This window comes from Panulirus ornatus, chromosome 58 (assembly GCF_036320965.1).
Source record: "Panulirus ornatus isolate Po-2019 chromosome 58, ASM3632096v1, whole genome shotgun sequence".
Taxonomy (NCBI): domain Eukaryota; kingdom Metazoa; phylum Arthropoda; class Malacostraca; order Decapoda; family Palinuridae; genus Panulirus; species Panulirus ornatus.
Window position 1 is genome coordinate 3,239,795 of NC_092281.1, and position 24,591 is coordinate 3,264,385.

Here is a 24,591-nt window from a genome sequence, read left to right on the forward strand (position 1 = left end):
CATGATACAGTAAACCCACAACATGATACAGTAAACCCGCAACATGATACAGTAAACCTACAGCATGATACAGTAAACCCACAACATGATACAGTAAACCCGCAACATGATACAGTAAACCTACAGCATGATACAGTAAACGTACAGCATGATACAGTAAACCCGCAACATGATACAGTAAACCTACAGCATGATACAGTAAACCTACAGCATGATACAGTAAACCCCTAACATGATATAGTAAACCCGCAACATGATACAGTAAACCCACAACATGATACAGTAAACCCACAACATGATACAGTAAACGTACAGCATGATACAGTAAACCCCTAACATGATATAGTAAACCCACAACATGATACAGTAAACCCCCAACATGATACAGTAAACCTACAGCATGATACAGTAAACCTACAGCATGATACAGTAAACCCCTAACATGATATAGTAAACCCGCAACATGATACAGTAAACCCACAACATGATACAGTAAACCCACAACATGATACAGTAAACCCACAACATGATACAGTAAACGTACAGCATGATACAGTAAACCCCATGATACAGTAAACCCACATGAATGTGGTACAACAGACGGACCCAGATGCTGGATAAAGGCAAGCAACAGTCCCCCCTCCCCTTCAACAACAGGAGGCAACAGAGGTGCCCTAACAACGGAACCGACCCGTTGCTCGCCTCGCTAACGAACGGTCTTGTGGGTGACGATTCATTCAGCGCCCCGCCACCCACACACACCGCCACGCTGGTCGGCCATGAACAGGTCCAGATGAGCGACTGTTCAACCTAGAGGGAGAGAGATGGAGCGTGGGTGTTTACAGAGAGGGAGGAGGAGGTCGAGACATAGAGGGGAAGGGAGTGGCAGCACTTGGTGAGGAACGTAGAGCTTAGAGATGGATGGCGGAAGTGACAAGGAGTGGGTCGAAGTGGGACGCGCGCGTGCCCTCGGCCTTGTGTCTCGCCCTCGTCTTTTCTGCTGAGGAGGAGGTGGTCATCGACTCTGCTACACACACGTGAGGAGGTATAGCACCAGGGGAGGAGGTATAGCACCAGGGAAAAGCTGGGTATGAAGGCAGGTAGGCATGCTATGTACATGGGAGAACACGCTATGCCATGGGGTCGAACACAACCTCTCTCCTCTCAAGCTAAAGTGGCGTACCACGTCTGGAAAATTGGTCATTTCGTTCTATATAGTCTACGGTAAAACGTCTCCATGTCTTCGTACTGGTTAGGGGGGTATAGCCTCAGAGGGTAGATGAGGTCGAGGTGCCCCTCCCACTCTAGAACAGTAGAGACAGGCTAATAGCCAGTTTACTCGTTAACGAGACCTTGTGTGTGTGTGTGTGTGTGGGCCAGGTTAGCGGGCCCACGAGCCTCTCTGTCCACATAACCAGTTTGCTGTTGGGCATCCAAGCCGATGATCCATCACATGTCTTCATAGAAATAACCATCGCGTAAGCAATGTCTAAGTCGTATACAGGAGCCTTGGGCCTCTTCAGACTCAATAGGCTACAGGGTAAAATCACATAGTCTTCGGGAGATGTGAGTCTGCACTTCGGTACGGAGCAAACAATCAAACGAGGGATTTTTTGTTTGTTTGTTTGTCAGGGTTTCCCACACGTTCAATGACACAGCTTGGGACACACGGAATTGAGGATATGATATATGTAAACGACACATGTTGTTATATAGATATAACTGCATAATTTCAATCATTATCTTCCTCATTAACTGATAACAATATCTACATGAAATTCATGAACAGTGTGTTAAGTTTATTGAACTTCCTCTTTGGTTCTCCTTCGGTTTAAGTTCATTGTCAATAATTCAGTGTATCTGAGCTGCAGGTGTGTGTGTGGTGCATTTGATTCACATGTTAGTGTCGAAATTATGTATCATTTTTGATATATTTCATGAAATTTAGCACACACACGTTAAAGCTAATTAATCTACACACATATATATATATATATATATAGAGAGAGAGAGAGAGAGAGAGAGATAGAGAGAGAGACGGACAGACAGAGATAGATAGATAGAGAGAGAGAGAGAGAGAGAGAGAGAGAGAGAGAGAGAGAGAGAGAGAGATAGAGAGAGAGAGAGAGAGAGAGAGAGAGAGAGAGAGAAAGAGAGAGAGAGAGGCAGCTTTACTCTCGCATCATCTTGAGGCCAAATTCTTTTGGCCTTTTTCTCTAAGACACTTCAAACATCGTTAGACAGACGAAAAAAAAAAGATATATTAGAATCATTTTAAGACCAGCACTGCAAAATACCTTCTCATTATGTACAATGTTTACAGTTCCGTATTGTGAAAACATATGATCGTCACTTGTACTCTGCAATTATAGTCATGTTCGTCAGAAGCCTCATCAAAGTCTAAGTTTTTGAGACATTCTTTCTGAAATGTTTTCGTAAGAAGGCACACAAGCGCTCTAGCTGGGTATGGTATAAACACTCACTTACACCAGGTATCAACCATCATCCCACACCAGGTATGACCCCCTCGCCCCCACCAATTATAACCCCCCACTATATTATATCCCCATCATATTTCCCATATCTCTGGTATACCTTCTCGCTCATCACCAGCATATCTCCCTCGATATACCACCCCCAGCAGCGTGTTTTTTCCATCCTACGAAGGATGTGGATGAATTACTGACTGCTGTATTTGGGCGTTAGTCATCGTGCTCTGAAACATTCCCCCGCGTCGCGTCTCGCAACGCATGGCCAAAGTTTCATTAGGAAGTCGACCCTTCTGGGAAAACACATTTGCGAGACTAAACTCAGTTTATCTTCAGACGATGGTCCTCATGTTGCCTATCTCTCTCTCTCTCTCTCTCTCTCTCTCTCTCTCTCTCTCTCTCTCTCTCTCTCTCTCTCTCTCTCTCTCTCTCTCTGATTTCTCACGAATCTCTCACAGTTTTTTTTTTGAGATATGAGGCTAATCTTTGAGAGCAAGGAGGCGTGAGGGTGAATAGACTTGAGAATATAGTTAATAAACGAAAGAAGTAAGAAAAGAAAAATCCATTTCCGTCGTACTCTATCCCCTGAGATTTTTGCATCACAGAAGAATATTGCAATAAACTGATTAATAGAAAAAATACATGCATATTTTATAGGACGCTTTTCTGGGCTCGAGACCTGAGCGTCAGAGGAAGTAATCAAAGTGGCAAATAACCAAGAGAGACAGGAAGCTTAGGGCGAATTGGCCGCTCACAAAGTTATGTAAACTTCCCTCAACTTCAACATCCAATGACCGGATGCACTAATGACGAACAGATGAAAGGAACCATAACTCCCTGGCCATCTTTACATTCGCATTATGGTGTGTCCTGGTCGGCACTTTATCCATGGTGGAACTGAAGCTTTGATTACCCAAGGCGAGACGAAGCGAGACATAGGAATATCATTATCTCCACCCCACCGAAACTCATCTCTTGACAGCGTGCACTTGCCAAGCCACGAAACCATTTTACCATTAGATTTCTGGACCAAGAATTACCTGTGGGTATTATACAGACAAAGGGAAAGCTTAATTACAGTTAGTACACGACAAATAACAAACATACACACACACACACACAAGGCAAGAAACCAAAACATGGACATGGACTAGGCATGTTTACACAACACAAAAGCATTAGTCTAAACCCACCAAGTTCGAAGGCATATATGTAAACAAAGGCCCAGAGCCACTGTGGCGATTGTTGCACGCTTCGTGAACTACCTACCGCTAGGGGGGGAATTTTTTGCAAGACACGATTGGCTGGTTAGTGTCAATAGCTGCCAGAAGAATCAAAGGCCACACAGCTGTTACAGCCCCTGGAGGGAGCCGACAGTCACTTGTTCTGGGCGGCCGGGCGAAGGCGGAAGTGGGAAGGCCCTTTCCTTTCCATCTATAATGAAGTTCATCTATGAAACAAGTGACAGTTCTCAATGTTTACGTGACGTATAGTTCATTTGTTGATATTTCATTGTAGGTTTTGAACGTACATCGCTTTTAGTACCAAGTCGGTTTTAATGATAGAGAGATGACCCCCCCTCAGGTCGGTAATGTTACATAGCAGACAGGAAAAGTGTGTTTACATACCAGACACAACTCCATCTTGTATGGCAAGATTCACGCCACATATGACGCCATGGCGCCATCATGAGGGGCAAGGAACAAATGAGAGGATGAGGAAGATACGTGGTGGTAATGAGAGGATGAGGAAGATACGTGGTGGTAATGAGAGGATGAGGAAGATACGTGGTGGTAATGAGAGGATGAGGAAGATACGTGGTGGAAATGAGAGGATGAGGAAGATACGTGGTGGAAATGAGAGAATGAGGAAGATACGTGGTGGAAATGAGAGGATGAGGAAGATACGTGGTGGAAATGAGAGAATGAGGAAGATACGTGGTGGAAATGAGAGAATGAGGAAGATACATGGTGGAAATGAGAGGATGAGGAAGATACGTGGTGGAAATGAGAGAATGAGGAAGATACGTGGTGGAAATGAGAGGATGAGGAAGATACGTGGTGGAAATGAGAGAATGAGGAAGATACGTGGTGGAAATGAGGGGATGAGGAAGATACGTGGTGGAAATGAGAGGATGAGGAAGATGTATAGTAACATGGTTAAAGGTGCATACAGGAGAGGAGGAGTATGAGGAAGATAATGAGAGAAAGATCGAGTCACACAGATCAGAAACCCAATAAGGGAAGGCCCAAACCTCGAACTTGCCCAGTGAGAGGAATATTCTCCAGCTTATTGCTCTCACAACGACTTAAATGGAGTCCCGTGGCGAAGTGGTCAGCGTTTCTGACACGGTCGAGCATGGCATAATAGGTTCGAATTCTGGTTGCGGTAGTCGGTCCACAGTCTGCCCAGCTGTTCATCCACTCCTGGGGGTATGGTCGATGAAATGGGTACCTGGCTCAGGCTAAGGCAGATATACATATTTTCTTTTATTATACTTTGTCGCTGTCTCCCGCGTTAGTGAGGTAGCGCTAGGAATCAGACGAAAGAATGGCCTAACCCACCACATACACATGTATATACATACACGTCCACACACACACACACACACACATACACACACACACACACATTATATATATATATATATATATATATATATATATATATATATATATATATATATATATATATATATATACATATATATATATATATATATATATATATATATATATATATATATCCCCTGATGATGTGATTATTACACGAAAGTGCACTTGGGAACTTATCGTCTTTCATTCTCCCCGTGGACTCATAGGAATATATATATATATATATATATATATATATATATATATATATATATATATATATATATATATATATATATATATATATATGTATATATATATATATATATATATATATATATATATATATATATATACATATATATATATATATATATATATATATATATATATATATATATATATATATAGCGTTAATGGGGTTGCCTTGATTAGGGCTTCAGTTGACTATAACGTATTCCGTGTTCACAAGGTAAGTACGTACGACAGTCCTGCTTTGATCAGTGTAGAGGAGAGATGTGTGTAGTTCACGGACCAATCTTGGCTGTGGTTTGAACCCTTCACAACTGCTGCTTCTCCCACACGTCTTGTGTAAGTCTGGACGGCTTTTAGAAGCCGCAGTTGAGACTTTGACCCTTACGTCTCTGTTATGTCTTTGTTTTGATGTGACTATCACCTTACAGATGAGTTAGATTTAGGTCTTTGTCGTATGTTTATGCGAATCGATATGAGTTTTTTATCTCTGATTTTATAGATTTATTTGCTTGTCTGTGTTTTGATTTGAATTTGTCTATAATCAGCCTTTGTAAGCGAGTCTTTCCATTTTATCCTTATACATGATCATGTCTTGAGAGTGTGTGTGTATGTGTGCTAACCTTACCCTCCTCCTGTCCGCAGTGCTGAACGTGGCGGCTGGGAAGGCCCCCATGCAGTCCACCGTGAGCGAGGGAGGGATCCCACAGAAGGCTGTGGATGGGTCTAGCTCCACAACCTTCAACAGCGAGACGTGTACTTTGACAACCCGGGAGAGGCAACCATGGTGGTATGTGAACCTCTTGGAGCCATACATGGTTCAGCTGGTCCGGCTCGACTTCGGCCAATCCTGTTGTGGTGAGTGGGAGGGGATCACGCAGCCAACCCTCGGGCACGCCACCTGCAGAGAAAAGATAAACAATGATGCCTCTCACATGAAAGACTAAGGAAGACTTAGGATTTATTGTGGTCTCTTGGGCTCATTGTAAAGTAAGACATGCTATTCCATCCACATGCATTCCTGAAGGTCGTGTTTACATTTTAACTAGCACTTTACTAGTCTTTTCTTCTAAGGGTCTTTGACCTTTTTCTATGCCATTTCAACAGGTCTTCAAAACAGTTAAACGAATACACATTGTTCAGTATTATCAGGTCATAGGTCAAGACATCCAGTCAAAGGGTTGTACTTCTGTACTCAAGGTATGTACTATTGTGTTTGATGGCCACATTTACAACGTAAGCCATTGAGTACAACAGTACAACCCTTTGACTGGATGTCTTGACCTTTGACCTGTTCCGTAAGGGTCAAAAAAGTCCAGGTTGTTACATACCCCATAAGGGTTCAAGGCTTTTGATTGATTGATACGTTTCGAATCTGAAACGTTTCGAAACGTATCAATGTGACACATACTTCATCACATGACATAGCAGGTAATACATAGACGTGTTGTGCTCACACCATCTGGCGTCTGTGACACATTGAGCACAGACTAGATAACTATATTCCTCATCATTTACCAATGTTCCTCACCCTTTCTGATTTTGATAATCTACTTTTGTCCTTTATCATCTACCGTAGACAATCTAGAAACGAACTCTATTCACATTTATAATTGACCAGATAATTATAGAAATAAGGTAGTTTTGAATATTTGATTATCCCTTATCTTTAAATCAAGCTTTGATAATTGATACATTAAAGGAAATTATATGGGAATGTAACAGCCAATTGATACACTGAATTTCTCTCATATCGATGAAGCTATCTTATCAAATCCTCAAGTATAATTAGCCTCTCTAACTACTGTCAAAGTTTTAGAAATGAATTGCAAATACTTGTCCTTGTTTGCGAATATCAAGAAGCGAGGAAGTCTCGTATCATGAAATGAAGTTGTATGACACATTGACGTACAGAAGGTCATGTTATGTGGGGTTCCTACCACCTTCATCCTACATCAGGTAACGAAGTGTTTACCAGGTAACGAACGAGTGTAATGTGTGACGTCTTCAGACTTTACATCAAAAGACCAAGTGTCTTAAGTGATAACAGGAGGAGGTGGTGTGAGGTAAGCGAGAAACCAACCCTCTATTTTTGCCTTTAGGGATCTTACTACTTTAGGATCAACCAACCACGTCTTCTCATCAAGTCTTACTCGCCTTCCAGGTGACCAGCCAGCCACCATCGTGGTGAGGGTAGGCAACAACAGGCCTGACCTGGCCGTTAACCCCATCTGTAACCGGTTCAATGGCCTCCTGGAGGAGGGTCGTCCTCTGTTCTTGCCCTGCAACCCGCCCATGCCTGGTGCCTTCGTCAGCGTCCACTTCGAGAGCCCCCCAGGCGTCCAGCTCTCCATCTGCGAAGCCTTCGTCTACACCGACCAGGTGACTTGTCTATTCTGTCGACCAGTTGGTAGACTGGCTGCTCCTTGGGTCGCTCATGTACTGTTCTAGCTGGCTTCTAGTCTAGGCTAGTTAGTCCCTAGCTGTTCAATAACACGTTTTCTGTCATGCGTTTTCTTTACTTAGTCCTTGATGGTGACTGGGTACTTAACTATTCTTAAGATGGCCCCCCCTGCTTGTTCTTCACTACTGGCAGTGGAAGAGGCATAGTTAATGACCTGTTGACGTCAAAACGACGAGTATGAACGATTGTGACAGTAGTTAGGCCCGTCATATAGACAGACAAGCTGGTTTTGACATATTTTATCAACTGTTTATCTCCCTTCATGTAAACCTCATTTCGCCGCCAGACTGGCTCCAGACTCACTAGTTCTTTGAATTTATTTACTTTTTTCGTACACCTTTCGATCCAAAGTTTCCTTTTGCTGGACCTTAAAGTTTTCTTGAGTTCTCTTGCCTTAATTATTGACAGATATATAACCTAACCCAAGGTAAATTAAGCTAAAGAATCAAACTATATTTCTTTTTCTCTTTCTCTCTTTTATTCCTTTGTTTAATTGCCAATCTTCATCTTATTTCTAACACGTTTTTCCACTGAAACCGAAGCTTTGCACATTTCTTTATTCCCAGTTGATACCACACACCTCACATCCTCAACCTTCCTCATGATATTGCATATTTCTAACATGTTTTTCCACTGAAACTGAAGCTTCGCGCATTTCTTTATTCCCAGTTGATACCACACACCTCACACCCTCAACCTTCCTCATGATATTGCATATTTCTAACATGTTTTTCCACTGAAACTGAAGCTTCGCGCATTTCTTTATTCCCAGTTGATACCACACACCTCACACCCTCAACCTTCCTTATGATATTACATATTTCTTATCACTTCCTCATCCTCTGAAAAATCTTATTTTATATTTGTTTTCGTTCCTCCCTCCCTCCTTCACCTGTCTATCGAACAGTGTATACTTTTACACTAACGCTTTTCACTTCCCAGAAACATCTACTCAATCTCGAACCAACTTCCTCTTTCAGTGTTGTTCTGTCTATTTTAAAGTTATCTTCAACCAGTCAACTCCTGGTTCCATTCGCAAAATGTCTCCCTACGTCTGTGGCATCACCAAACATAAATTTGTATTTCATACACATGTTAATTGATAGATTTATCGCCATGTTTTCATTCATCGCACGAATGAAGAATGTAGGATGCTCCTACATTCTTCATTCCTCCATCGGTTAACGATATCAAAGACCATATGTAATCTGTCTTTCCACTGACCTCCCACATATTATTAATCTCCTTCGGCACATAACCTTTTCATAGACCAACGGATCTCCTGTGACCCCCCCCATAGACCAACGGATCTCCTGTGACCCCCCATAGACCAACGGATCTCCTGTGACCCCCCCATAGACCAACGGATCTCCTGTGACCCCCCCCCCATAGACCAACGGATCTCCTGTGACCCCCCCCATAGACCAACGGATCTCCTGTGCCCCCCCCCCATAGACCAACGGATCTCCTGTGACCCCCATAGACCAACGGATCTCCTGTGACCCCCCCCATAGACCAACGGATCTCCTGTGACCCCCCACCATAGACCAACGGATCTCCTGTGACCCCCCACCATAGACCAACGGATCTCCTGTGACCCCCCACCATAGACCAACGATTCTCCTGTGCCCCCCCCCCATAGACCAACGATTCTCCTGTGACCTCCCCCCCCATAGATCAACGGATCTCCTGTGACCCCCCCACATAGACCAACGGATCTCCTGTGACCCCCCCACATAGACCAACAGATCTTTAAATGTCTTTCCAGTGACCCCCCCAATATACTATTACTGTCCATGAACAGATAACCTCGCCAGAGACCATCAGGTCTTCTGTTGTCTGGCTTTTACCCTATACTATCCCTCCTCCAACAGACCACGTCTCCATAGACCCATCAGGTCCATCGGCTCGCTTTTGTGTGTCCCACTTTCCCAGTTAACACCACCGTCACTGGTTTTTCTTTCACCCTCTCCCACCACAACACAGGCACTCCCCATCGAGCGTTGTCCTTCCTTCCGCGATCAGCCACCAGGGAGCACGGCTACCTACAACGGCAAGTGCTACATCTTCTACAACCAGCAGCCCAGGAACTTCGACGACGCCCTCGAGTTCTGTCGCAGCCGGGGAGGTTCGCTGGTGGACGAGACCAACCCAGCTCTTCAGGGCTTCCTCAGCTGGGAACTCTGGCGTAAACACAGGTAATGGCACAAACACAGGTAATGGCACAAACACAGGTAATGGCACAAACACAGGTAATGGCACAAACACAGGTATTGACACAAACACAGGTAGTGGCACAAACACAGGTAATGGCACAAACACAGGTAATGGCACAAACACAGGTATTGACACAAACACAGGTATTGGCACAAACACAGGTATTGACACAAACACAGGTATTGGCACAAACACAGGTATTGGCACAAACACAGGTATTGACATAAACACAGGTATTGACACAAACACAGGTAATGGCACAAACACAGGTATTGGCACAAACACAGGTATTGACATAAACACAGGTATTGACACAAACACAGGTAATGGCACAAACACAGGTATTGACACAAACACAGGTAATGGCACAAACACAGGTATTGGCACAAACACAGGTATTGGCACAAACACAGGTATTGGCACAAACACAGGTATTGGCACAAACACAGGTATAGACACAGACACAGGTATTGGCACAAACACAGGTATTGGCACAAACACAGGTATTGGCACAAACACAGGTAATGGCACAAACACAGGTAATGGCACAAACACAGGTAATGGCACAAACACAGGTATTGGCACAAACACAGGTATTGGCACAAACACAGGTATTGACACAAACACAGGTATTGACACAAACACAGGTATTGGCACAAACACAGGTATTGGCACAAACACAGGTATTGGCACAAACACAGGTATTGACATAAACACAGGTATTGACACAAACACAGGTAATGGCACAAACACAGGTATTGGCACAAACACAGGTATTGACATAAACACAGGTATTGACACAAACACAGGTAATGGCACAAACACAGGTATTGACACAAACACAGGTAATGGCACAAACACAGGTAATGGCACAAGCACGGGTATTGGCACAAACACAGGTATTGGCACAAACACAGGTATTGGCACAAACACAGGTATTGGCACAAACACAGATATTGACACAAACACAGGTATTGGCACAAACACAGGTAATGGCACAAACACAGGTATTAGCACAAACACAGGTATTGGCACAAACACAGGTATTGACACAAACACAGGTATTGGCACAAACACAGGTATTAGCACAAACACAGGTATTAGCACAAACACAGGTATTAGCACAAACACAGGTATTGGCACAAACACAGGTATTGACACAAACACAGATATTGGCACAAACACAGGTATTGACACAAACACAGGTATTGGCACAAACACAGGTATTAGCACAAACACAGGTATTAGCACAAACACAGGTATTGGCAGCGGGATAATCTACAGCACCAACACAGGTATTAGCAAAAGAGAATTATATAGCAAGAACATTACACACACACACACACACACACACACACACAGCAAAACAAATACATATAAACTCGAGGATAAACAAATACACAATTGTGTAGAAATTAGCACAATGTTTTAAGGCAAGATATTGTGTTTGGGGCTTGATTATTTACTACCATAGTTCACCCTCGATGAGACAGGTTCATTAACGTAATTAACCTCTCCTCTCGCCGTTAATTAGGGGTGACCCGAATGGGCAGTATTGGATGGGCGCCGTGCGTGACCCCGATGACGTCAACAACTGGAAGTGGATCGATGGTCGTGACGTCACGGTGTCCTTCTGGAACCTTCCTGGGGGCAACGAGAACTGCGCCCGGTTCGACGGCACGAAGGGCTGGCTCTGGTCCGATACCAACTGTAATTTCGACCTTAACTTCATCTGTCAACATCGTAAGCACAAGGAAATATAAACAATATTCCAGTTTTCTATGCTATTTTCAGGCGGGGCTTCTGATTGGCTGAGATCCCTCCTTCGCCAGCCAATGAGCTGACGTCGTTGACGTAAACAGTCCAAAATCGTATACAAATTCATTATCTTTCACGTTATAGCTTATAGAAATTATATATATATATATATATATATATATATATATATATATATATAATATATATATATATATATATATATATAACAGTCAGTTGATATTTCTCTCTTGTGTCTCCCCTGATGATGTGATTATGACACGAAAGTGCTTGGGAACTTTTCGTGTTTCATTTTCCCCGTGGACTCATAGGAATATCTTGATCACGCGCAAAATTGTGATCCTTTCCAATATATATAAATATATATATATATATATATATATATATATATATATATATATATATATATATATATATATATCCTGGGGATAGGGGATAGTGGAGAAAGAATATTTCCCACGTATTCCCTGCGTGTCTTAGAAGGCGACTAAAAGGGGAGGGAGCGGGGGGCTGGAAATCCTCCCCTCTCGTTTTTTTTTTTTTTTTTTAATTTTCCAAAAGAAGGAACAGAGAAGGGGGCCAGGTGAGGGTATTCCCTCAAAGGCCCAGTCCTCTGTTCTTAACGCTACCTCGCTATCGCGGGAAATGGCGAATAGTATAAAAAAAAAAATATATATATATATATATATATATATATATATATATATATATATATATATATATATATATATATATATATATATATCAAGGTCATCAACATCAAGGTCATCCTCCAAGCTGACCTCCTCCTTCCTCTGTGACCTCCAACACCGAGGTCATCCTCGACTTGTCCCTTTTCTCTTTGACCCCTGATATCAAGGTCACACAACCCCCACCCAACCTCCGACCCCATAGCTAACCACCTCCTTTGACCCTCAGGTCCACAGACGTGTGGGAAGCCCGAACAGCCACCCAACTCCACCATGGTGGTTGCCACTTACAATGTGGGCACCGAGGTGGAGTATCGCTGTGACCCGGGCCATGTTCTTATAGGACCCGCTACAAGATCCTGCCTCAACTCCGGGTTCTTCGACGAATTCCCACCCACTTGTAGATGTAAGTCTAGCCACACTGTAGGGGGGCCCTTCTTCGTCCCCCCCTAGGACATGTAGGATATTTGAGGGTCGTGTTGATGTAGGATATTTGAGGGTCGTCGAGGTAGGACATTGAGAGAGAAAGAGTGTGTGTGTGTGTGTGAGAGAGAGAGAGAGAGAGAGAGAGAGAGAGAGAGAGAGAGTATGTGTGTGTGTGTGTGAGAGAGAGAGAGAGAGAGTGTGTGTGTGTGTGTGTGTGTGTGTGTGTAAGAGAGAGAGAGAGAGAGTGTGTGTGTGTGTGTGAATGTCTGAGTGTGTGTGTAAGTGTATGTATGTGTTTGTGTGTGTGTGTGTGTGAGTGTAGCACACTCCATTGCCACACTGGATGTCTGTGTGTTTGAGCAAGGTGAAAGCCACCTTACCACTTAACTCACTCCCACGTCTTTGTTGATAACGTAAAAACAAAACAAAAAACAAAAAATGTATTTACGTAAAAACAACAAAAGAAAGATGTATTTACCAACAAAACAATAATGTATTTACCTTTTCCTCTTGTAACGCACTGGTGTATGTATATGTATGTGTATCTCTCGGTGTATCTCTCCCACTAGACCTGGAGTGTGGCATGCCAGCCCCCATTCGCCACGGTGGCTACACCTTGCTCAATGGCACACGCCACTACCTCAGTGTAGTCCACTACCAGTGCGAGCCGGGCTTCAAACTCATCGGCAGACCCGAGCTCGTGTGCGACATCGACGAGCGATGGAATGGCCCACCACCGCGCTGTGAAGGTAGATCACACACTCACACACACACACTCACACTCACACATCGACACTCACACACACATACAACACACACACCGGCACTTTCTCACTCATGCAGAACTCCAGGGTCTGTCCACCTATTGAGATCTTGCTATTCTGTCGTGTATATATATATATATATATATATATATATATATATATATATATATATATATATATATATATATATATTATTTGCTGGTAACCATAAGGAAAATGAAAACACGATAAGTTCACAAGTGCACTTTCGTGTAATGATCACATCGTCAGGGTAGATACAAGAATGAGACAGAAGACGTAGAACATTCGGTTGATATACAAGGAAGAGACGTAGCTAAGACGCCATTGTGAAATAATGTATATTAACTGACTGTTCTACATCTTCTGTCTCATTCTTGTGTCTCTCCTGATGATGTGATCATTACACGAAAGTGCACTTGTGAACTTATCGTGTTTTCATTTTCCTAATGGTTATCAGCAAATGATATATATATATATATATATATATATATATATATATATATATATATATATATATATATATATATATATATATATATATATATTGTATCTTAATCAAAGCTTTGCGATAATTCTTATCTTTTCATAGCTTGTTTTACAAGACTGAAAATGCACTTTTTTTTCCCCAACCCATGAAATATACATGTAAAGCCTTATTTCCACTGTTTATTGCATCTTCAGACCGTCTTAAAGGACTTATTTGTGGTATATCACTGACTTGCCTCATTTCAGTTGTCTTTGGTGGGGGTGTCTGCTTCACTTTGATTTCTTGTGAGCATCTTTAAGATAATTTTTGATACTGATGACCACTTGAATTTGTCTTGAACTTACATCACTTTAAATTTTGTGAACATTTCTCATACCGATCCAATTTTTCCTCATCTTCTTCGTCTGCTGTGAATTGGATATTCTGTTTTTTTTATCCATGACGAAGGGAAGGGAAGTCTGACCTTTGACCTTTGACCTACGCGACAATTTTTTTCTTTCTTTTAGATTTCCTTCATGTGACCTCTTCCTTCGTGACTTCATTCATCTGGTCATTTCATTCGTTCTTTCACTGGACTCTGCTTGTTCGAAACCCTTGTGTTCTTCGGCAAAATCTCTTATCTCAATGATCAAGCTATAGTGAAGATAGTCAACATTTTCTATATATATATTGACATTTTCTATATATGTTGACATTTTCTATATATTGACATTTTCTATATATTGGCATTTTCTATATATGTTGACATTTTCAATATATTGACATTTTCTATATATGTTGGCACCATCAGCACTATGACATTTTCTGTATATTCCCATTTTCTATACGTTAGCATTTTTTCTCTCTACGCTGTGACATTTCCAAAATGTTGGCATTTTCATCCCTTTCCTCAAAACTGGTTTCCACCATGACTGAGACAGTCTTCTTAACAGGATGTAACTATCTCTCATTAGTAAACCTAACTGTCATTAGTAAACGCAATCTTTGATTGGTTAAGTCCAAGACGACTGCTTCATTCCACCCTCCCTATTGGTTCTTAGACACACACGATCAAACACCATTGACCTCGTTAGACAATTAGGGGGAAGCCTCAATTGAGGTGATTACGACTAGGGTCGTTCCATGACGCTGGCAATCGAATGACCTGGTTACTGAGTTAATTACTGATGGTAATTTTCTCTGGGTGGGTTTTTTTGGGGATAATAAATTTTTTTTTACAATACTGTGAGTTATCAAAAACGAGAATTTGACATTTGGTCTTGTCTTATCTCAAGAGATAAAGGCGAGGGGAAGTAGTTTAGATGAGATAAAGGCGAGGGGAAGTAGTTTAGATGAGATAAAGGCGAGGGGAAGTAGTTTAGATGAGATAAAGGCGAGGGGAAGTAGTTTAGATGAGATAAAGGCGAGGGGAAGTAGTTTAGATGAGATAAAGGCGAGGGGAAGTAGTTTAGATGAGATAAAGGCGAGGGAAAGTAGTTTAGATGAGATAAAGGCGAGGGGAAGTGGCTATCTAAACCCCTTAGAGGTCGATGGGATTCGATCCCCTGTTCTCTCAACCACTTCGAGGTAATCAGGTCACCGAGAACCCATAACTGTCTCGAAACCCTCTATATATATATGTGTGTGTGACCCCCCCACGAAGAACCACTTCCTTCCTTCACTATATCCATCTAGTTAGACAGTGTGATGAGACTGATCGTGTGTGTGTGTGTGTTACGTAACCTGTGACTGAGCGTGACGGACTGTATCCCACAGCCGTGACGTGTGACGCCCCTGCTCCTCTGCCCCACGGCTCCTCGAACGCCTCGTCCCCCAACGTCTCCGTTGGGGCGCGTGTCACCCACGCGTGCGAGAGCGGGTTCGTTCTGGTGGGTCCGCGCTCCATCACCTGCACTGCTGGCGGGACCTTCGACCAGAACCCACCTCGCTGTCAAGGTACTGGAGACCCAAGGAAGGGCGTCCGTGTGGCCAATGATAATGACATGGCCTCCATGCTACCTCCTCCACCTCACACACACACACACACACACACACACACACACACACACTCCCTCACGCACCCCACTGGTGAAGGTGGGGGAAAAGGCGATGCCACTGGCGGGTTCTGCCACTGTAGCCTCCTCCTCCTCCTCCACCTCACACACACACACACACACACGCACACACACACACTCACACTCACACTCACACACACACACTCACACACACACACACACACACACACACACACACACACACACTCCCTCACTCACCCCACTGGTGAAGGTGAGGGAAAAGGCAACGCCACTGGCGGGTTCTGCCTAAGAGAGTGCGACGCTGGGCTCCACTGTAGCCCACCACTGTGTATGCACCCCCACTGGTGATATGGGTGTGAGGAGGTGTCTCATGAGAATGCCACCTCCTTCTGCCACCACCACGTCCTCCTGCCACCACCACGTCCTCCTCCTTCTGCCACCACCACGTCCTCCTGCCACCACCACGTCCTCCTCCTTCTGCCACCACCACGTCCTCCTCCTTCTGCCACCACCACGTCCTCCTCCTTCTGCCACCACCACGTCCTCCTGCCACCACCACGTCCTCCTGCCACCACCACGTCCTCCTCCTTCTGCCACCACCACGTCCACCTCCTTCTGCCACCACCACTGGTGGTGGCTGGACCTCAGCTTAGACGCGAGAGACGTAGGTATTCTAGCTTCCTGTAGCTCATGGCTGAGTCTCTACGTTTAGCTTGGAAGGACAATTGCCATCTCTTGGTGTCTAACATCAAAGGAATCTTACGTCACATGTTGTGACGCCAGAGTGCGCATGCGCTACGGATACGAACGTATGACGTCAGCTCAATACAGCGAAGACCACAGCAGAACTCGCGGTTCTTACGTTAGTCCAAGACAATGGTGGATGGTTCATATCAATGGAAAGAATAGTTTTAACTTTATGATGTGATTAATCTTGTTTTCCCACTTTCTGAGCTTAATAATGGATATTAATTACCTTAAAGGGACAATTATTCTCAAGTGGATCATCCTTAGATAAATTATGAATGGTATTATATGTATCTGATCCTGTCAGATAATCACCGTTCAGTGGCAATTGGATAGTTGGCTCATTACTGTGACGAAGGTGATTAATGGATCATGTGCGATAGTTTGCTCATTACTCATTACTATTACGAAGGTGATTAATGGATCATGTGCGATAGTTTGCTCATTACTCATTACTATTACGAAGGTGATTAACAAAGTCGTGTTAGACAGCGTCATTTTATCTTTTGATTAGTCTAAAAGAAACTTGGTTAGTCTGGTTAGACAAAGGAGGAGTTGATAACTTCAAGAAACCTACTCATGATTGTTGGAGGGCCTGTGAGGTGGATGATGAGGGCTTGTGAGGTGGATAATGAGGAGGGCCTGTGAGGTGGATGATGAGGGCTTGTGAGGTGGATGATGAGGAGGGCCTGTGAGGTGGATGATGAGGAGGGCCTGTGAGGTGGATGATGAGGGCTTGTGAGGTGGTGGATGAGGAGGGCCTGTGAGGTGGATGATGAGGAGGGTCTGTGAGGTGGATGATGAGGAGGGCCTGTGAGGTGGATGATGAGGAGGAGGGCCTGTGAGGTGGATGATTAGGGCTTGTGAGGTGGATGATTAGGGCTTGTGAGGTGGATGATGAGGGCCTGTGAGGTGGATGATGAGGAGGGCCTGTGAGGTGGATGATTAGGGCTTGTGAGTGGATGATTAGGGCTTGTGAGGTGGATGATGGGGAGGGCCTGTGAGGTGGATGATGAAGGCTTGTGAGGTGGATGATGAGGGCGTGTGAGGTGGATGATGAGGAGGGCCTGTGAGGTGGATGATGAGAGGGCCTGTGAGGTGGATGATAGGAGGGCCTGTGAGGTGGATGATAAGGGCCTGTGAGGTGGATGATTAGGGCTTGTGAGGTGGATGATTAGGGCTTGTGAGGTGGATGATGAGGGCCTGTGAGGTGGATGATGAGGAGGGCCTGTGAGGTGGATGATTAGGGCTTGTGAGGTGGATGATTAGGGCTTGTGAGGTGGATGATGGGGAGGGCCTGTGAGGTGGATGATGAAGGCTTGTGAGGTGGATGATGAGGGCGTGTGAGGTGGATGATGAGGAGGGCCTGTGAGGTGGATGAGGAGGGCCTGTGAGGTGGATGATGAGGGCCTGTGAGGTGGATGATGATCAGGGCCTGTGAGGTGGATGATAAGGAGGGCCTGTGAGGTGGATGATAGAGGGCCTGTGAGGTGGATGATTAGGGCTTGTGAGGTGGATGATTAGGGCTTGTGAGGTGGATGATGAGGGCCTGTGAGGTGGATGATGAGGAGGGCCTGTGAGGTGGATGATTAGGGCTTGTGAGGTGGATGATTAGGGCTTGTGAGGTGGATGATGGGGAGGGCCTGTGAGGTGGATGATGAAGGCTTGTGAGGTGGATGATGAGGGCGTGTGAGGTGGATGATGAGGAGGGCCTGTGAGGTGGATGATGATCAGGGCCTGTGAGGTGGATGATAAGGAGGGCCTGTGAGGTGGATGATGAGGGCCTGTGAGGTGGATGATGATCAGGGCCTGTGAGGTGGATGATAAGGAGGGCCTGTGAGGTGGATGATTAGGGCTTGTGAGGTGGATGATTAGGGCTTGTGAGGTGGATGATGGGGAGGGCCTGTGAGGTGGATGATGAGGGCCTGTGAGGTGGATGATGATCAGGGCCTGTGAGGTGGATGATGAGGAGGGCCTGTGAGGTGGATGATGAGGGCCTGTGAGGTGGATAATGAGGGCCTGTGAGGTGGGTGATGTACGGGATAACATCAAAGCCTCCTTTTCCAGTGATAAAGAAAACGTAGTACCCTCCTGATACACACAGAAAACGTAATGTGGTGGTTAACGTTGCTGACTATGAACCACGCACGCCAGGGCTGCGCAATCAACCTGTAGCCAACCCACAGGGGAAATTCAAATGGCAATTAGAGTGTTAGGGAGGGAAAATGTATATACGAACAGCTGAATGGAATGTTTTGACCAGACGAAAAATAATTGGGAAATGAACGAGTTAAATGGGGGGGTGGGGGGGGGGGGTAATTAAAAGACCCATGGCGATCATTAGGGACAGGTGGAGCGACAGGGTCCCCCTCCCCCCACCCCAACCCCTTTTTTAAGGTCCCTCCCAGACCCCCCCCCCACCCCTTTTTTAAGGTCCCACACACCCCTCACCCCGTTTTTAAGGCCCCCACCCCCTTTTTTAAGGTCCCCCACACACCCCACCCCTTTTATAAGGTCCCCCACCCCCTTTTTTTTATTCTTTATCGATTAATACGTTCGTGGAGAATGTGGGGCATGCGTGATGAACAGGTGTGGCTGTATGTAAGTCACTGAACAACAAATAAAAATAACTTTATCACACAAAAAAAATTGATGACAAAAAAATTGATGACAAAAAAATTGATGACAAAAAATTGATGACAAAAAAAATTGATGACAAAAAATTGATGACAAAAAAATTGATGACAAAATATTGACAAAAGAATTGACAAAAAAATTGATGGCAAAAAAATTGATGACAAAAAATTGATGACCAAAAAAATTGATGACAAAAAAATTGATGACAAAAAAATTGATGACAAAAAATTGATGACCAAAAAAATTGATGACAAAAAAAATTGATGACAAAAAAATTGATGACAAAAAAAATTGATGACAAAAAATTTTTTTTGTGTGACGTGATGCATTCCTTGGGAACCATTATTTTGTCTCCATTTTTCTTTTTCTTATTTTTTTTCCTTTAATACTTTTGATTAATCTTTATCATTCCTGACCAATAATACCTTTATTATTCTTTATTACTCATGACTAATGATATCTTGATTATTCGTTATCACACATGACTAATAACTAATTATATCTTTATTCGTTATCACACCTGACTAATAACTAATTATATCTTGTTTATTCTTTATCACACCTGACTAATGATATCTTGTATATGAACTTGACATTCATCATAACAGAACTCACATATTCACATAAACATTGTGTCCATATGCTTTTGTTTTGCCTTAGGAAAGCAACTTTAAGAATAGATTGCTTGTATTATGTTGATTAAAGAGGATTAAAACTTCATAATTAGACAAAAGTATATATATATATATATATATATATATATATATATATATATATATATATATATATATATATATATATATATATATATATATATAATCCTATGAGTCCACGGGGAAGATGAAAAACGATAAGTTCCCAAGTGCACTTTCGTGTAATAATCACATCATCAGGGGAGACTTATATTTTTCTCTTGTGTCTCCCCTGATGATGTGATTATGACACGAAAGAGCACTTGGGAACTTATCGTGTTTCATTTGCCCCCGTGGACTCATAGGAATATATTGTTAAAAGTTAAATTGTGATCCTTTGTAATATATATATATATATATATATATATATATATATATATATATATATATATATATATATATATATATATATATATATATATGTATATATATATATATATGTATATATATATATATATATATATATATATATATATATATATATATATATATATATATATATATATATATATATAGCCTTGGTCTGACTGTTTTTATAGACATCAGAGTCTAAAATGGAATATATATTTGTGACCTTTAGTAGAATTTTCTTGTGTTCCTTCCTCTTGTGTGTGACCTCCCTCGTCCACTGACCTGACCTGACCTGACCTTCTCGAACAGCTGACGAAGCGGTGAAGCCCCAATTACCAGAGACCAGGCCCTCTGGCTCCCCTAGACCCGGTCGTCCCAGGCGCCCCAACCGGCCAAGTGGCAGCCCCAGGCCCCGAGCCCCATACCTGGCTGAGGTGGGTGACAACACGGTGGAAGGAAACAACCCACCGCTGGCCACCATTCTGCCAACACTGTCAGCCGGTGACAACAATAATATTAATAACATTAATGATGACAGAGGCCAGAGCGTGGACGGCCCCAGCTACGACCTGAAGGAAGAAGGCGAAATCAAGGTCACGGAGAAGCTCCATCTTGGTGAGTGTGTGTGTGAGGGAGAGAGGAGGGAGGGAGGGAGGAGGGAGGGAGACAATCAAGGTCACGGAGAAGCTCCATCTTGGTGAGTGTGTGTGTGAGGGAGAGAGGAGGGAGGGAGGGAGGAGGGAGGGAGACAACCAAGGCCACGGAGAAGCTCCATCTTGGTGAGTGTGTAATAGCTGCAGCTATTCTAACACACACACACACACACACACACACACACATACACAAAATTGGTCTTTAACCCTCATTATTTTTATCATTTTTATGTGCCATAAGTGAACGACTCCCCTATCTTTATTTGTTTACTCGTAAACATACGTCAGACGAGTAAACAATAACACAATTATTCATTTCAACTTGAAGTTCATAGTTGATGTAGCGAGTTGATTTATCTAGTGACAGTAACACACAAAAAATTTTTTGGGGGGTCTACGAGAAATCGAAAGCTAAATGTGTTTTATTTATTTGTTTGGGTCATTTATATGTTCATGTAAACATACTGCTACCAATCACTCTATTAAGAACTCATATTTTTTTTATCGTATTTTAATGGGGGAGAGATTCTTGCTATAATTCTATTATAGATAATTGAAATAATTGAATTCTTAACAGTGTTCCAATCCACCTTTTTGGCATAGTGTGGAAACCAGACTATACGTACAAAAATGGTAGTTTACGCTATAAGGGATTTCTTACATTGGTTTAAGCTGAAACGAAGGTAAACCAGTGTGTTTATTTTAAACCCCATGAGTCGAAACTCTTCGTAAACTACATTTATCTTCAGCTGGAAGATGGTGTGTGATCATAGAGTGAATCACGTACGAAGATCATAGAGTGAATCACGTACGAAGATCATAGAGTGAATCACGTACGAAGATCATAGAATGAACTAGACGTAATGAATACTAAGACGATAAACACCTTCAAAAGTCATTTAGACAAATAGTTTCTAAATTCAGGGTAAAACTCTGAGAAAACCATGAGAAATAAAAGGTATCAAGGACGGCGTTAACGGGGACACTGAAAGTCCAATGTGCAGTAGCAACGGGGGAAGTCGTTCATAGCTTCAAAAAAAGTGAGAATATACCTCTTTTTTGGGTCGACCAGACAACCTAATCGTGGAGGCCAATTTGGCCTCTTGTTCTCTGTCTTCCTCATGTAAACTCATGTGTAAACTTTTCGTCTCTCCGTGTGTCCTTGCAGGCGGCATCATCGCCCTAGGCGTGTTCGGTGGTTTCGTCTTCCTGGCAGCTGTGATTACGACCATTGTCATCCTTGTCAGGAGGTAAGACACCAAAACCAGCCCCCCACACACACTCTCACTCTCTCTCTCTCTCCCACTCCCTCCTCCCCACAGTCTCCCCCTAAGACACCACAACCAGCCCCACACACTCTCTGTCTCTCTCTCCCCACTCCCTCCTCCCCACAGTCTCCCCCTAAGACACCACAACCAGCCCCACATTCACTCTCTCTCTCCCACTCCCTCCTCCCCACAGTCTCCCCCTAAGACACCACAACCAGCCCCACACACTCTCTGTCTCTCTCTCCCCACTCCCTCCTCCCCACAGTTTCCCTCCTTGCATGATGTATAATGTTCTACACTGGACAGGACCCTCATACAATATATATACATCATCACTATATCCTTGAATTTAACATCTTTTCGTCCCTGTTCTCTATCTTATGTATATATATATATATATATATATATATATATATATATATATATATATATATATATATATATATATATATATATATCATCTAACATTAAGTTAATACTTTTATGATTAATGAGCACTCCAGGTCTTAAGTTGTTAATGATTTTAATCAGTCATTTCCCTCGTGTATTAGCTAGAGGTGTTATGTGATCATACATAAACCCATTATCACACCTGGTTAATCAGTTACCTAAATGGATAACTGAGTTTCATACAAAGCTAATGAGGTTTTTGGCCCCATCTTGTTGCAATACCTTGGCCACCCAGCTTATCCTTCCCCCTCCCTCATATACTTTAACCTTTGACCAAGAGTCCCTTAACCATCACATGGCTTCCCCTCCTCCTCTTCTTCTTCTTCCTCTTCCTCCTCCTCCTCTTCTTCCTTCTCCAAGCTGACCCTCAACCAAGACGTTCCTTCGACACATCCAAATCATGGCTGGATCTATTTTGTACCGACGACTTCAGCTCTTCGGACACTTTATATTTTCTCTCATTCCTGGTGAATGTGGTTTTTGTTTGCGCTTGTTTACACCCCCCTTTTCTCTCTCTCTCTCTTGCTCTGTATGCTAACGACACTTGAGCCTATATATATATCTGTTTATATATATATATATATCAATATTTGCTGCATGTCTATGTATATTTTTTTTATTTCTAGAAAGACACATGACAAGTAAACTTTATTTCAGACTCTGTGGTATGCGAGAAGTCTTATATATCATTTTCCCTCTGTACCTCTTGTGTATGTATGTGTATGTGTGTCTCTGTGGATATATGTGTCTGTGTGTGTGTGTATGTGTAGTACTGCATTTTGTGAGTGACTGCATGACGTGTGTATGTGTGTATATGTGTCAAAGGAAGTATATATATATACCTGTAAGGAAGAGGTCGTGTGCCCCCCTCAGTGCTGTTCACGACGTGTGTGTATATGTGTATATGTGTGTGTGTATATATGTGTGTGTGTCTGTGTCAAACGGAGTGTATATGCCCATAAGGAGGAGGTATAGGATTGCCTCTCCCTCCCTCCTAGTGTTTGTTCACCGCCCACCTGATACTAGTGCTCCCTCAGTGGGTCGAAGCGACTCCCTAAACCGCTGTGGACCTCTCCTTCGACGCCTGGGTCTCGCTGGTACACGGTGCTGGCTCTCCCTTTCCCCGATGTGACTGTTGGCCGGAGGGAGCTGGTCTCGCGCTCCACTCCTAGAGCTGATTATTATTCTAGTCACTAAACTCTCCGCGCCCGCCCGCGCGCCCACGCGCACCGCCCATCTCGAGGTAGGCCCCTCCCAAAGAGGCCCACTTCTGCATGTGTCCGGGCGCGCCCTTGGCGACGGCCTCTGTAGGGCGCGCTACCACCTCCTCCTCCGAGGCGTCTGTGCGTCCTTCTTCTTGCTCTGTACCTCGCGCACCTCTGCACACGCACGCACACACACACACACTCACTCTCCCCCCCCACACACACACCCACACACCCTCCGTCCCCTCCCACACACTCACACACACACACACACACACACACACACACCCTCCGTCCCCTCCCACACACACACACACACACACACACACACACACACACACACACACACACACACACACACACACACACACACACACACTCACTCTCCCCCCCC

General features: G+C 43.5%; 1 protein-coding gene across 3 annotated transcripts in view; it reads left to right on the forward strand.

Moving 5' to 3' along the window:
• The window catches only part of LOC139766849 (sushi, von Willebrand factor type A, EGF and pentraxin domain-containing protein 1), a 152,275-nt gene that overhangs the window by 122,590 nt on the left and 5,094 nt on the right, over nt 1–24,591 (forward strand). For 2 of the 3 annotated variants that reach the window (XM_071695801.1, XM_071695803.1), the window contains exons 3-11: nt 5,981–6,193; nt 7,500–7,717; nt 9,786–9,997; nt 11,551–11,759; nt 12,711–12,887; nt 13,477–13,656; nt 15,935–16,114; nt 20,931–21,236; nt 22,443–22,524. In XM_071695801.1, the coding sequence (XP_071551902.1) occupies nt 5,981–6,193; nt 7,500–7,717; nt 9,786–9,997; nt 11,551–11,759; nt 12,711–12,887; nt 13,477–13,656; nt 15,935–16,114; nt 20,931–21,236; nt 22,443–22,524 (1,777 nt within the window). The remainder of the gene's footprint in view (nt 1–5,980; nt 6,194–7,499; nt 7,718–9,785; nt 9,998–11,550; nt 11,760–12,710; nt 12,888–13,476; nt 13,657–15,934; nt 16,115–20,930; nt 21,237–22,442; nt 22,525–24,591) is intronic. The other variant, XM_071695802.1, reaches the window with a different exon arrangement.